We start from the raw sequence: 15,440 nt of genomic DNA, 5'->3' as shown, positions 1-15,440 counted from the left end.
AGAGCTCGGCTGAGACACTATCCGTTCATTTAAAAGAAATAAGTGACCGAGAAAATCAATCGAATAGTCGGAATGCGTACCTTGGCTATTAATATACGTAATAGCCTCGACGCACCTAAGACTAACTAAGACCGTCGTTTCAATGGTACCTGACACAGGAAACACTCGATTTAGAAGAAAAATAGCGCACATGCTTTACAACATGTGCAAAAATTCGGAGGCGAAACAAGACCGGGGGTCCCTTGAAAATACATTGATCAGCGCTGACAGTCACACTTCAGGTGGCACCTCGGTTCCCTTCCTTAGGAACTTGTGCACGAAGTTAGGGACAGGCGGTTTCCTTTGGCAGCGGACATCACGTCGTGTGTTAGTCCCTGGTACCTTCACACTCCTCGCGGTGCACACTGGGAGCAGTTTCACAGAGACGTCCTTGCGGACCGCCTCGGAGCTCTTGCACAAATGTTCCGCCTTTCATAGAATGGTCCTCAACAGACTAAGACATGCATGGCTTGCGAGAAGAGCCCAAGACCCGACCAATAGTACTTCTTCTTGCCCATGGGGCAAGAAAACTCATGCCTGAAGGAAGTTCAGTATTGAATAACAAAAGTTTTGAAAATGTACGTCACGTCAAGGGAATAATTGCCAAGTGAATACTTATCTGTGAGCTGTGTAACATCATGATGTTCGTGTAACGATTTTGAACCTAGCACGCAGCCACATCGGCTGGAGAGTTTCACACCTTCAAGTTGACCCTGTGGGCGCCTGCTTTCCATTACGCATACCGAGCATATGGTAGACGCCATGCCAAGTGAATAAAAGGTTCCTGTGCAGGGATTCTTGCCCATTAAAAAAGATAAAACTTGAGCATTAATGCGATGGATGTCACGAACGCAGAACAACGGTAGTAGCTGATTTAGGAAGTGCCGATGTATTTTGTTGTATGTTATTTGTTCAATGACATTGACAGGCCTAGCCACTGCCTTAGGAAGCGCTTACACCTGAAATTTGAAACATAGACGTTGTATTAAATTATCCCCACTTTGCAGTATCTGTCGCGGACTCTTATTATTTGGCGTGTCAGCCTGAATAATAAGCGATTTTAATTGGTTCATAAATATTATGTAATCAAAAAACTTTAAGTTACTATGTGGACGGAACAAAGCTTGAATTGAGCCAACGTTATCATCCTTGTTCCAAGTAAAGTTGGGTCGATAGTAACATTGCTATGGTCCACGCAGAACCTTCTCACTGACTCGGATAAGAGGTAATTCCGAATCACAAATATTCGGCGTCCTTACCAAATAACCGTGGCATCGTGTTGGAGAGTGATCAGCGATTCGACTCTGCCATGGCCCATGTTTCAAGAACTCACCCCCAGCTTGACATTCTCACTAGCAAGAGGTGATTCCGAACTACATTCGTCTATACCGAATAACAGTGGCACTGTTGGAAAGTAATGCGACTAGTGATGCTTCTCTACCGTAATCTGCATTGCGGAGTCCGGCTTCCCTTCCTAGTCAGAGCGACCTTAATCTCGGCTTATGCTCCCGCGTCGAATAAGATAAGTAGTGCTATTTTTTTTCACTCAAATATTTTTCTAGCCCACTCAACACCATGATCCCAGAAAACTCCATCATGAGTGTCAATATATCATATACCGCTAGTATCGTCGCAATCGTGGTGGTCTTTGCCAAGTTATACCAGAAGTCCTCATTAGCCTCCGGAAAGAACAGCATTCCACTTCCGCCTGGACCTCCCGCCCGTTGGTTCTGGAGCAATGCTTTACCTACTGTGAAGTGAGCTTTGATGATGTTCAAATCCACGATATTAGAAGCTGATGAAGATCGTCCACTCAGCATTGCCCACGCGCTGACCGACTTGGTCCGGGAGTATGGCCCGATCGTGTCGTTGCGACAAGGTAACCAAGTGATAGTTGTCATTGGCAGCGTTGAGGTAACCCATTTCACAGCATAAGCTTCCTCTGATAATGACCCACATCGACCGCTTTACCAGGCAGCCACGGACATCATGGAGAAAGAGGGTGGATCACTGGTTGATCGACCTGGGTCCATTGCTGTGGGTGAGATGCTCTCAAAGGGAATGCGGATTCTCATGGCTCGTTCCGGAGATCGTTTCCGGCGCCTCCGAAAAGCAGTACATACCCATTTACAATCGAAGGTGGCAGAGACATACCAAGATATGCAACGCGAGAATGCGATGATTTTCGTATTGGATATGCTGAATGATCCAAAGAACCCCCAGAAGCACGCACAGCGGTCCGTCATCACCATGACTTTTTGCGATCCTTTCATAGATATGTACCTCAAGGTTTGCAGCATCAGTCATTCTTCGGGTGACTTATGGGAAGTCTGTGCCCACTGCCAACACCGATCCTGAAGTTGTCCGTATCCACAGAGTCATGAAGCATTTTCAGGTCGTGATGCGCCCAGGAGCTTATCTCGTCGATCGTGTACCTCTTTTGCGCTACTGGCCTGGTTACGGAAAACAACTTGCTAAGTGGCATCATGAGGAGCTAGAGCTATACAAGCATCAACTACAGCGCGTCGAGAGTGAAATTGCAAGTGGCTTTCCATTTTGATAAACGTATTCATTTATATCTTGTTATACTTAGGATCAAAACACAGCCGGCCCCTCTTTTACCAAGACACTATTGGAGCACGCCAATGAATATCAACTTTCCACAGATGAAATGGCATATCTTGCCGGATCACTCTTTGGGGCGGGATCTGATACGGCAAGCCATGCAACTGATTTACCTCCGCGAAGGTACTTATTTGTAGTTCAGACCGCTGTTGCAATGACCGTTGCTATTATGGCTGCAGCATGTTACCCAGCGGCCCAGGCAAAGGTGCACGAGGAGCTTAATATGGTCATCGGGTCAGACAGAGGTATTGCTAAAGGGTACGAAGTATTTGATTTCTCGACTAATTTCTCGTGGTAGCGCCAACATTTGAAGACTCAAACTCCCTCCCCCAATTGCACGCGTTCTTGTTGGAAAGTTTGAGATGGAGACCTGTCATCCGCATAGGTCAGTTTCAAATTGAGCACGCTCCTGCATGATGCTGACATGTGCCTCAGGATTTCCACACCGTGCAACAAAGGATATTTTTTGGGTGAGTATCTTAGATTCATCGTAACTTACATTCTCATTCTAATCTGTGTGAGATCAGCAAGGATACTGCATTCCTGAGGGTGCAATAGTCTATGGGTGCCAATGGTAAGGTGTCACTTCTCGATATACATCGCTTCATTAAGTGCATGTTTTCAGGGCTATTTCTCGCGATCCTATTGCCTTCCCAGATCCTGAAACGTTCGATCCCCAGCGCTGGATTGACTCAGAAGGCCGCCTCAAAGACAGCGTCAAGTTCATCACCTACGGCTTTGGTAGACGGTAAGCCGTGCCGACATCGTTTTTTTGACATTGATCATTGAAGTTCACTTATCATCAAAAGTGTGTGTCCCGGTCTGCACCTCGCAAACCACTCGTTGTACATCAGCCTCGCACTTCTCTTGTGGTCTTTCCGCATCGTTCAACGACCTGACGCCCCGATCAACACGCATGCTTTCTTGGATGCTGTTATTGCCCACGCAATGCCATTTGAAATCGATGTCATTCCCCGGATCGAAGTTGCGAAACTGAAAGAGCTTATGACCGACGATGTATAGATTAAAGAAGCTTATATCCGCCGGAAAGATATAGGAGAGCTGGCACAGCATATGTATGTAGACAGCAAGACGAGCATGTCATTTGTTTGAGTTCAATCAGCAGAGGAAGAAAGGCACCCGGGAAAACTCATCACAACGGACTCATCAACACCTGATAAAGTTGTGGGACAATATATGCAGGCCGTAAGGGCTTGAGGTCATCTGTACTTGGCTCAAAATCGTATGAAGGTTACGAGTACAGTGGTAGGCAGGCATGGGGGATTTCACGAGACTTTGTCCTAGACCGCTTCTGAAAAGCGGGAAGTAAGCGAAATGTGAGAAAGTGTCCGAGGTCATGTACTCCGAAAGCAGACGAAGTGAATATAGATCCTAGATTCATGAAGAAAACGTATTGAAACGAATTGCTAGTCAGTCACAGCCAGAGCCAGGTCCTTCTCGCCTTGCAGAACACTTGAGGGCGTAGTTGAATTGCATCGGTCGAACCCAGAATTATACTGGAAGCTTCGCGTCGGATGCTATAGATGTCCTGAACACATGCCCTGACTACAAGCAGAAGGCGCTCGACATCTACTGCACGAGACGACAAGCCTGTAGCTAGGGAACATGTCGATAAAGTAAAGATCGCAAGCCTGAGGTAATCGAGAGTTCCGTGCCAGTGACGATAGGGTTAAAATGCCGTAGGTCGAACAGGGAAGGCATAGATTCTGCTCTCGTGGACATTAGGGTTTCGCACACGACTGCAGTCACGATTCTTCTGGCAACTTGATGCCATGAGGTCGTTTACGAATTCCGTTACATCAGTTCCATTATCCAAGTTGAAATAGGCGAAATAGAACGTTTCGGCGTAGGCAGCTGGATGATGTCGGAAGTATGTTTCACTTCCTCTGCTGTAGCACTAGCCGAGGAAGGGCCGGGTGCAGGCTGAGTAGAAGAAGTGGCCTTCACCGTGTTCTTGTGCGGCAGATTGATAACTACGTGTGGAGCACAGGCATCAGACTGAGTGAACGTTGGCCCCAGCGACTTTGGAGCTGTTGACTGGTCCTCGGTAGGTGAGAAGTATTTTGCAGAGACGTCCATACGATGTTCTGCGAATGTATATCAAAGTCAACAAGTTGTGGTTCCATTAAACCATGAGAAACATACCTGCGTTCTTAGAAATAGCACCAGCAGGCCACTCGCACTTCTGATGGTCTACAATGCAGCGCATGCAGGTATTTGATAGTTCGTACTCGTCAGTCTGCGAATACAGACGAAGTACGGTGAGGCAGGGCCTCATCGCCGAGGATTTTTTTGTGCATCTCTTGCATTCAAGCACCACCTATGGTGGCCGGAAAGGAGCTTAGCATGAAAGAGGTTCAACAGAAACAAGAATCTCACTGCGTGAGGGTCTTGCAGGTTGTTATCTTGCATTAGCTCGTTGAAAGAGCGGGGTTTGGATGGTAGCATGCGCCGGAGTGGTTTCTTGACGGAGGATGGGAGTCTGGGCCGATTGGAAGGACGGTGCGCGAATGAAGAAGGCTATAGATGGAGTCTAACGTTAGTCACTACGAGATGCGAACCTAGGGGAGACGTACCGTTTGGACATCCGAAGGCCTTATGTCGTCTTGTAGCGATTCCTCTCGAGGGCGTTTAGCCCAAGAAGTGCGAGTGCGACGCGCAGGCTTCTCGTCAGTTTTCCTATCGCCTGTGCCAGCGCGGTCACCATCTTTTCCCTTGTTAGAAGGCTCAGGGAGAGCGATGACAGCAGGCAAAGACAATCGGGTGCTAGCGAGAGGATCCCCGATCACGGGACTCCCGATTAAAGCTTGCATTTTTGCTTCCCAAGCCTCAGCAGTAAGAGGAAGCCACTGGCGACCCCAAGATCGCCAAGGGTGGTGCCGGCGCGTATCCACCTGCTCTTGGAAGGTTGTGTGGAGTTGAGAGACCGCCGTGAGCGTGAATAACACCTTGCGTTCCTCGGTGTTGAGCCAAGTCTAGGAAAGGAACTATAGTTGACGAGGGAAAGGGTTTGAAGAACCATGAAGCTCACCAGAAATCGCACGACTTCGCGTCCCCAGTCCCCTAGCATGTCCAAAGGAGCGTCCGTGCCGGGAGCTTGCAGAGTGAGCGCACTGGCCATTTCCGTGACTTCGCTCAAGGTAGGCATGTTGGAAAGGGACGCAGTGAAGACAGATGATGGGAGTGGATACAAGAGATAAGACAAACTATCGAAGGGATTGTTGATAGAAGTCCAATTGAATTACATGCGAATTGATCACTCACGATCATTTGCGATGAGCCAAGCAGTCCAGAAACAACCAAACCCCCTCGCTTGACGGTCAACCTTTCATTGCTCAATCTCACCATCCTCGCCAGCGCTAGCCACTTTAATCCCCGTGTCAATGGCCTAATTGGCCGACCACCCGGGCCGAGATTGGACCTTGACAAAGCTGCACAGCCCCCTCGATGAGCCTGATCTGATCCCGAAAAAAAGTTTCATAGCTCGGGAAGGATATGAATTTGAGAAGAAAATCCAGTAAACGACATTCTGGAATCCACGATGCGATAGATTTGACGCGCGTCTTACTCCCTTCAAGGAATTCAACTTCAAGAATATTTAAGTATATCGCGAAGCGCGCTGGACTCGTGGCTAGCGCTCATCTTGGACTCGTAATGGCACTGAGTCGTTTCCTCTTGTCAGGCACCAATCGCTGGACTCTTGACGACCATGGAATAACTGTTATATTGGTCTGCCTAAAAAAAGTACACCGCATGCAGTAGGCATCAATTGTGCGCTGAGAATGATGTTGGCCCAGGACAGTGGTAGCCATCAGGCCATCATTTGCGTGCGCAGTCCTGCAAACGTAGCCGTCGAACACAGCAAAAGGAAAGTCGCCCTGAAGTATCTAGCACTCGCATATCGGGCATGTATTTACGCAGTGACCATTCTTCCCTTGCTAAATTTACCTCGGCCAAGACTTAGACACCACAGGTGTGACGAAGAAAATGCCACGAGATCTACACCAACAATTTGGAGAAACTCGCCTTACCCAAATCCAGGGATCGAGAATGTCATAGCGACAGCTCACCGTCGTGGCCTTCCTCACCAACCAACATTTGGCCTCTGACGCTAGTTTAACCACGGGCATGTATTTGTATTTCTGCGACAAGTTGGATACAGGATATCATGCTAACCATGTCTGCAGAGGTTGATTGTATAGTGACACCAAGTATGGAAACGCACAGGCGGGCAAGCAAAAGCTCATAATGCAGGGCGAGTGTGCACCCTGTAAGGAGAAATGGGGAGGGGCGGGCGAACCACGAGAAGGCAGTTGGGGTCGTGTACTCTGAAGGCAGAGGAAGCGGATGGATCTCGAATTCGGCGGTAGCGGAATTGTATCTTGGCGGAATGTTAGTAAGAGGAGACGTGAAGTTGACATCGAAGTTCGAACCGATGGAGTGATCATAATAATGCTTCAATTTCTTTCTTTTTGGATCCTAGTGTCTATCAGCATGCCGCGAGGCTTGTAGTAGACGTGTCGCACTCCAGGAGCGCAGCTTAAACATAGACAGGGTAGGTAGCCTGAGGTTACCCGCGTTCTCCGAAGGACATGTCTCCAAGCGGAGTATGAAAGTCGTGTCCGTCACTGTTTCTCACGCTTGCAACAGCGCCAAAGGACTTTTGTCGTTGATCTGCACACGGACGAATGGATCGTCCAAAGGTCTTTTAATATCGCGAGCCACTGGTGAGGATGTGAAAGTAAAGCGAGGAAGTGTGCGACCTAGGGTCTTCCATAGAGCGCCACGAAGTGAGTTGGCTACGACAAACATTGGTTGAAGTCGAGGCAGTTTTCTTTCATACTTAAAAATATGGGCGTCGATGTTCAACTGCTATAATAAATGATAATCAAGGGTCCGCATACTTACGTTACGACTGGTATCCAATCATACCAATCAAATGTGTTCTTGTTCCACCGGACTTATGATCTAGCGCAATTTGCAAAACGAATGAAAGCTGTAGTATCCAAAACCAGCTCCAGAGCACATTCGAGGTCCATGAAGCATGAGAGCTTATATGTGCAGTTTCGTCTTCTTGCGCTCCAACATCGTGAGCGGTTTGTCACATCTGAGGGCCCAGGAGGGCTCAAGAGTCTTTAAAGGTGTATGGCAAAACTTGAAGCTTGAAGTACGGTTAATTTAAACAGGAAATGGAGCAAAGAACGAACAACCACCAGAAGGCTAAGCTATGTTGACGGCCCATGACGGGTACTTGAGTTGGGATTTGCTCTAAACACATACTATTCTGATCGGTGCTAAATCTCGTTCTCGCAGTGACTGTCGTTGATCTGTACATGGACCGACATATTGCCTAAAGGTAGGGCCATCAGTGCTAGCAAGGACTCGGAATCATACGATGTGTGGTTTCTTGTGGAGCGCAACGAAGGTTTGCTTTTCATAGCATTTACTAAATCGGAATATACCAATCTGAAAATTGTTGTTTGGACTCAAAAAGGCTTTGCCAAACAAACTTGGCAGGATTCCCTCACTAAGTCGATTTAAAAGTTACCCTGAGCCTGCAGACTGCCGCGGTGCCGGTAAGACCTTCCTGGGTCATATCCAGCGTACCGGTCTCCCGTATGCGTGTTAGGGAAGAAATGTGAGAATTTGTTTTGCTTTTAGACTCGGGCGAGCGTTATTAACATGCATTTGAGCGCTCATCCATTGAGTAGCCGATAATCGCAAGTCTAGTCTCCGTTCCCAGTCGACCGTGTTCATTCATAGTGGAAGTTGTTGTAAAGCCTATGGTGAAAAGATCTAAACTGTTCAGTTACGGTGAAAGATTCTTGTTCCTCAGGATTCAGCGCATGTCGTGCTCGCTTCTCGTTTCTCTCCTTAAAGTTCAGCCCATGAAGCCTTGCGGCCGACGTAGGAATTTCACACTTGCCTTCGCAATTCAGTTTATTGTTCAGTAGGATCGGTACTACATATCCCCGCGCAATGCCTCAAGTACGTTCGCTCTCATCTGCATATCTTTATGATCCGATCACTTTTTGCATTAGATCTCACTACCGATGATATAGTAATATCATTCAGTAGCAAGTAATACCAAGACTTCGAACTTGGCTAGCAAGACTTTTCAAGACCTCATGACACGGGTATTGGACCTTCTATTCATCGCACCTAACCAACCTTAGGCAAGCTAGTCCTTGGCATTGCATTCGCATACGTTTCTTACATATTTCCACTCCAGCATCCGAGTTCGTTCTCAGACTAATGCCTAATCTGGCATCTCTTCGGGTTTTGTCTCGACATATCGAGCAATGTCCGCCTCAGCGTGGCTACAGAACGATAGTGCCATTATCCCCGTACAAGGAGAATCCCTGTTTCATTCCTTCCAATCAGCGGCAACCCTTCTCGCCTCCGTCTCAGATAATGCGATTGTAGTCGTGGGTCTGGCTAATCAGAAGAACTGAAAGCGCAAACAGACCAACTCGATTCTAAAGTATTCGCACCAATCGGAGATCGGGAAAACGCGGATAAGAAGATGCTGATTATGCAACAGCGTCGAACTTCTTGATATGACGAAATCCGGCCCGCAACTTTATCTGAGGAAGAAACACACAAGAAAGACGCACAGGGTATGTGCTCGATGTTTTTTTATACTTTCCTTTGTTCCAATGCTCCAGTATCCCACAATCTTTTACTGCATTGGCAGACTATCATTTATCTCCATTCTCTTCCCGCGGAAATGATATATGTTTACGTGACTAGTAGCAGCTGCCTCGGAGTCATGCTTAAAGTATGGCAATTTTACGATCACAAGATACATGCTAGGTTTAAAGCGATAACAGAACTCATACGTTTAGATGATGAGTCAATCTATCCGAATAACCTTATATCCGGAAGGCTTCGCCTTCCCATCCTGACAAGCGTTGATAGGCTATATCGCTCCTATATGTGGTCTGTATCCGTTCATTGTAGGTGGGTACCGTGCTGAGGTCTTCGAATAGGGGTTATTCTTGTCCTGTTGGACTCGATTTGAAGCTTGAAAGTTGGGACCAATGCCACAAAGCTGACATAAAGTGTAGCCGGCGATGTTCGAGCATGGCAGATGGAGTAAATGTATACATCCTTCGGAATCCAAAACAGATTCGCCAGTAATCCTGTCGGACCAATCTCCGATGGCTTGGCTAGCCAGGCTAGGATTATCATCACGCAATGGTGCGTACACGTACTCGGTACATACCGGTATCGTAATATCTTTCAGAGTGTAGGATCACCTTGTAAGCTCCCCCTTTGACTGTATAAGAAGCAATAGATTATGAGTCAGATAATCAAAATTTTGCTGCTTCGTCTTTTTCAATTTGCGACTCATGGCTACTCTAACCGTTGCAGAAGCGCCTTCTGGGTCTGAACACAAGACGCCACGTCAAAAATCAGACGTCAAGGTGTCCACAGGCACAAATGATACGATTGACATAGAACATGTTCCGGTCAATGACGACCCCCGTCAGTGGAGTCGTACCAGAAAGGTGTGTGTAGGACACTTGCATTATGTGACCCACCTGATGCTGTACCACCTGTAGACGATGACTTTGTGCATCGTGTCACTGGCTACAGTGGTGTCCACATTAGCCTCTAATATTCAAAATCGTTCGTCACATTACTTTCCTCACGAGTAATTTTTTTAACACCGTCTCACAGCCTCGAACCTTCTGATAGAGGAGGATTTACATGCCACAAGTAGCCAGATTAGCTGGACATTAGCGGCGTTCCAACTCATACAAGGGAACTTTCCGCTCTTGTGGAGCGCCGCAAGTGAGATCAAAGGCCGTAAGGTGGGTCTAAGTGTACCTTTCTTGATCTGCTTGATGAGCGCGGATCTCGTTTATCACAGCCCGTCTATTTGGTGGCTTCAGCTATATTCGTGACGGGAAATGCTGCCTTGGCGCTCTCAAAGACCATCGATATGATGATTGGTATGCGAGCACTCCAAGCTGCAGGGTGAGCATCCATCCAAAAAGCTTGATCAATGGTTGACTCCCCCTCCTAAAGTTCCTGCGCTGTTATTTCTATTTCGGCTGCAACCCTGGCCGATATCTATGAGCCTCACGAGCGCGGTACCATGATGGGCATATTCTATGCTGCACCTCTCGTAGGACCCGCACTCGGCCCCATACTTGGCGGATCGTTGTCACAAGCCTTCGGCTGGCGTGCAAGTTTCTACTTTCTGCTAATCTGTGGAGGGATAATCTTCTTGTCCTTCCTCATCCTTTTCAAGGACACGCACCGGCGTGAACGAAGTCTCACATATCGCTCCGCTTTACGACGACTTCATACCTCCAGGGAACCCGTTCAGAGCTCCATCAAGTCTACCATCACCGCGCATGAGTCCAGCAAGGACCAAACATCGGTCAAGGACACCGAGAAGCAACTCCAACGGCTGGATGTTCCAGACGATAAATTAGTAGCTTCAACACTTGGGCTAGACGATGTCAGGCTATCAATAAAGGACATCGACCCCTTCCGGCCATACTTTCGAATTCTGTCACGAAAGAACAATGTTCTAATTCTTACCGCTAATGGTGAGTAAACAGTTGTTCTTTTGTATACGTTGTCAGTGATTTCATTTCGGGATAAGGACTCGTATTCGGTTTTACCTCTTGCCTTTCATACACGTGCGCCCGCACTCTGGCAAACGCATATGACTATGATGCGTTGAGTGTTGGCGTGGTCTTACTTTGCCTGGGCATAGGTGAGACCTTCGTCATTTGGATTGTGGCAGAGAACTAATTTACTGTGAAGGAAGCATCGCTGGGAGTGTGATTGGTGGGCGTTGGTCTGACCGGGTGCTTGCAAAGATGATGGAAGCGAATGGAGGAAAGTGGTGTGCAGAAGTGACCCCTTTTTATACTCCCGCACTGGAGCTCTTGATTGACATCTTCCAAAGATACGCTTGGAGGGCTCGTTATTGGGGATGCCGTGGCTACCTCCAGCTGTTATCGGTTATGCTTGGGTGTGTGAAAAGCATGTCAATGTTGCTGTCATTTGCGTCATGCTCATTCTGATTGGATTTTCCTCCACGTCGGTACACCACTTATTCATTATCATTGTTGCTCTGACATCTACTTCTAGATGGATGTCTACTAGTTTGTTGGCATACCTTGTTGATGCCAACCCTGGTCGCTCGTGTACAGCAGTGGCTACAAACAGCTCGTTCCGAGGATCTCTGGCTTTTGTTTCAGTGATCACTGCTGTACCGCTTCAAGTGAGTTCTCTTGATATCTGCTGTATCTCACAAATTCTGACATTAGTCTACTCTCTCTGTAGAATACTTTAGGAGATGGGGGGTTGTATACTGTGTGGGCTGGCATCCTGATTGTGACGGAGTTGTTGGTTATATTGGTATTGCGCAAGGGAGAATCGTGGCGCAAGGAAGGTGAAGAGCGTGAGCTAAAATGCTAAGTGAATGAATCTCGTGTTACAACTGATATGATACAAGTGATTGCTGCCGCACGGCTCGTCTTGTAAAAAGGCAATTATGTACGGGTTTGCATCTATTGTAGTCTATAGAAGATTTCTTTGTGACATAAACATGGCAGTAGAATTATTTGAGCTGGCGGGAAAAGCAAAAGGATCATTGGCGTTTACACTACCCCGGGTGTACAAGACCGTTTGCTCTTCTGCGGGCTTCTTCTTTAGAGCTCTCTGGTCTGAATCAGTTCAAGTGGTCGTTCTAATGCTAAGTACGTGTGAGGGAACATTACACTAGTACTACGTGTTGGACTACGAAGCCGAGACGTCCGAGACGAGAGAAGCCGAAGGATCCGAGATAAGGATGTCCGGGAGGTGATAGGTACGAGCTCAAGCCAAAATGGACATAGCCGAGCGGTGGAGTGACATCGGCTCGCATCCTAGATTATTTTCAGTCTCTCATTCATATATTCAAGTTCCTGACACACTTACTATAAGACCAGTACCAGTAGCGCAGGTGCATCTCAGTTTCGTTCAAGACACTGAGATGTACGTTCTAAAAGTCACCTAGAGTTGTTAACACGTCTAACGTTAGCTGTAGCTTTCTCGTTCTAGGTAGACGCACCGTTTGTAATAGAGTTTCGTTCAAGACACTGAGATCTTTCTCGTTCTAGACTCCTCGTTGTTCTCGCGCTCGTTATAAACGCCTTTAGGTTATGAGCCCTGCCACCATCATGGAATCTACGCTCCCCGCTACCAACTCCAGCCTGTTCAATATCCCGAAGCTCGCAGAAGACGGCTCGAACTGGATTACTTACAAAGAATGAACACTAACGGCTATTGGAGCGCGAGGTTTGATGCGATATACCGATGGTCGAGTCTGCGAGCCTATTCCTTTCGTCGTCGATCCGAAAACCAAGGCCGTTAAAAAGCCTGACGGGTCAACGCCATCGCAGACTGAAATAGACGAGCTCGATAACAAGATCGACGAGTATCACCAGAAAAACTCACTCGTGAAGCAGCAGATATTTAGCACGATCACCGATCGGCTACTACTGCGCGTCCAGAAGCTTGGGGACGCCTCCGAGATCTGGGACGAGATTTGTCAGATTCACGAGGGTAAGACTGAACTCGTGCAAATTGACTTACGGCGTCGGTTGCAAGAGACACGCTGTGATGAAGGAGGGGACGTTAAGGCCCACTTCGCAGAGCTCATGAGGCTCCGCGAGTCCTTGGCCGGAATGGGCGCAGGTATCGTCGACAACGACTTCCACGCCATCATCTTGGGCTCGCTCCCAGAATCCTACCGACCACTCCTATCCTCCATCAGCGCAGCGGCTAGGATAACCAAAACTCCGATCACCTCCTACGAGCTAATCAGCATCGTGACCGAAGAGTATGAGCATCGCCTACTCACCGAACATCGTCCCACCAAAAAGGGAGCCTCTGGCTCCGCCCTCTCCGCGAGAGAAACAAAAGGGAAAGGTAGAGCGTCAGCAGGCGCCGCCAAAGCCAATCCGGACGTCACCTGTTTTAACTGTGACCGGAAAGGCCACTACAAGACCGACTGTTGGCGTCCGGGTGGTGGGAAGGAGGGACAAGGTCCCAACCAACAGAAGAGGAGAGGTGAGAAGGCGCCGAAGCAGGCAGCCAACTCAGCCACACAGCCAGAGCCCCACGACGACCAGTATGCCTTTGTCACGTCAGACTTGGCAAGCGTGGCAGGCGAGCTAAACGTACCTGTCGAAAAGCGAGGCGCCATCGTAGATTCGGGCGCGACCTCCCATTTTTGCCCTGATAGGGCCAAGTTCACGAACTTCGTGAGTATCCCTCCCCAAGACGTTCGGACGGCCGACGGTTCCAGTTTGAGTGCCATTGGGCGAGGGGATGTGCACCTGGAGCTACCGCTCGGTGAGAAACGTACAAGGGTGACATTAAAAAATGCACTGTACGCACCGAAGATGGCCTTTACGCTAATTTCCACGAACCGTATCGCGGCAGCTGGTCTAGCCGTGCTGTTCGAGGGCAGGATGTGCAAGCTCTTATCCAAAGGGCCGGACCGAAAGGTCATTGCGGAGATCCCGCAGGTTGAAGGCCTGTATAGCGTCGCAGGAGGACAACAACGTCAGCATCATGCCAACGTCGCAAAAGGCAAGCTCACCGTCAGCAGCGCCCACAAAGTACTGGGACACGTGTCCCAGACTGCAGCCGCCGATGCGATCAGAAAGGGCCTAGTCACCGGCCTAGAACTGGATGAGGCGTCGAAGGCCGAATTTTGTGAAGCCTGCGTCCAAGCTAAGTCAACGAGGAAGCCATTCCCAGAGGAGAGCACAAGCCGCGCACTTACCTACGGCGAACTTGTGCACACTGATCTATGGGGCCCTGCCCAAACGGCGAGCATCGCCGGGTGCCTATACTACGTCACGTTCACGGATGACTACAGCCGACAGACCAAAGTTCAGTTTCTCAAACTGAAGAGCGAGGCACTTACCGCATTTAAGGGCTATGAAGCCTGGTTGGCGCATCAGATGCCGGGAGTTCGGCTGCGAAAGGTCCGCTCGGACAGAGGGGGAGAGTATCTCAGCGCCGAGTTTGACCTATACCTCCATCAGAAGGGCATTGAACGTCAGTTGACGGTCCACGACTCACCTCAGCAGAATGGCGTAGCCGAACGCCTGAACAGGACCCTCGTCGAGCACGCTAGGGCAATGCTGATAGGGAGAGATCTCCCGAAGTACCTGTGGGCGGAGGCAGTCAACTACGCGACTTGGTTGAAAAACCGCTTACCATCAAGGTCCACCCCTGGCACGACGCCATACGAGCTGGTGCGGAAGGCGAAGCCAGACTTGTCGCGCGCCCATGAGTTTGGGGCGAAAGTCTTCGTCCACGTGCTGGATGCAGGGAAGTTGGAGCCGAAGGCGGAGGAGGCGATATTCGTAGGGGTAGACGCTGAAAGCAAGGGTTATAGGGTGTACTGGCCGGGGAAGCGCCGTGTATCGGTGGAGAGGAACCTCACCTTTGCACCGGCAGAGATCCTGGTGGATGCACTGGACGAGGGGGAGCCTACCGCTGTTAACGAACATAACAGCGGCAACAGTAATAATAATAACTTACCTCATAGCGTCCAGCCCATCACCACTACCTTGCAGCAGCAACCTCAACCATCTACCGCCCAGCAACCTCAACCATCTACCGAGCAGCAACCTCAGCCATCTACTCCTCCAAGGACGACGAGGGCAAGACCTCCTCCAGGCTACTATGCGAGCCTGAACGAAGGCAGCAATGCAGCGGCCATAGCG

At 48.9% G+C, this 15,440-nt stretch overlaps 3 protein-coding genes across 3 annotated transcripts; 2 read left to right on the top strand and 1 right to left on the bottom strand.

Annotated features, from left to right (window-relative positions):
- Window positions 1-1,614: 1,614 nt before the first annotated feature.
- Window positions 1,615-4,148, top strand: HD556DRAFT_1484879 (cytochrome P450; the record flags this gene model as incomplete). Its single annotated transcript, XM_041308697.1, has 10 exons — window positions 1,615-1,796; window positions 1,857-1,953; window positions 2,014-2,276; window positions 2,329-2,563; window positions 2,633-2,909; window positions 2,963-3,049; window positions 3,100-3,134; window positions 3,192-3,238; window positions 3,290-3,412; window positions 3,474-4,148. 10 exons carry the CDS (start codon window positions 1,615-1,617, stop codon window positions 3,685-3,687), a joined length of 1,560 nt encoding a protein of 519 aa, XP_041158612.1. The 3' UTR covers window positions 3,688-4,148.
- HD556DRAFT_627087 (uncharacterized protein) lies at window positions 4,109-6,150 on the bottom strand. The gene is made up of 5 exons (XM_041311127.1): window positions 5,717-6,150; window positions 5,262-5,660; window positions 5,065-5,205; window positions 4,831-5,005; window positions 4,109-4,772 (listed from the first exon to the last, which is right to left on the bottom strand). Exons 1-5 carry the CDS (start codon window positions 5,831-5,833, stop codon window positions 4,480-4,482), a joined length of 1,125 nt encoding a protein of 374 aa, XP_041158611.1. The 5' UTR covers window positions 5,834-6,150; the 3' UTR covers window positions 4,109-4,479.
- A 3,890-nt stretch (window positions 6,151-10,040) lies between these two features.
- Window positions 10,041-12,304, top strand: HD556DRAFT_1484873 (MFS general substrate transporter; the record flags this gene model as incomplete). Its single annotated transcript, XM_041308696.1, has 10 exons — window positions 10,041-10,199; window positions 10,254-10,320; window positions 10,372-10,505; window positions 10,565-10,671; window positions 10,723-11,252; window positions 11,309-11,422; window positions 11,473-11,564; window positions 11,618-11,751; window positions 11,803-11,935; window positions 11,998-12,304. 10 exons carry the CDS (start codon window positions 10,041-10,043, stop codon window positions 12,130-12,132), a joined length of 1,605 nt encoding a protein of 534 aa, XP_041158610.1. The 3' UTR covers window positions 12,133-12,304.
- Window positions 12,305-15,440: the final 3,136 nt, after the last annotated feature.

This window comes from Suillus plorans (genome assembly GCF_016647745.1).
Source record: "Suillus plorans strain S12 chromosome Unknown HD556scaffold_40, whole genome shotgun sequence".
NCBI classification, from domain to species: domain Eukaryota; kingdom Fungi; phylum Basidiomycota; class Agaricomycetes; order Boletales; family Suillaceae; genus Suillus; species Suillus plorans.
The sequence above is the reverse complement of the archived record's forward strand: the minus strand, read 5'-3'. Positions and strand labels throughout refer to the sequence as shown.

Coding starts and splice junctions, on each gene's coding strand:
- HD556DRAFT_627087 (XM_041311127.1), bottom strand. CDS start 5,833: ATGCCTACCTTGAGCGAAGTCACGGAAATGGCCAGTGCGCTCACTCTG. Junction 5,206..5,261: donor GGCCTTCGGATGTCCAAACG/GTACGTCTCCCC, acceptor CTCCATCTATAG/CCTTCTTCATTCGCGCACCG. Junction 4,773..4,830: donor TGCTATTTCTAAGAACGCAG/GTATGTTTCTCA, acceptor ATACATTCGCAG/AACATCGTATGGACGTCTCT.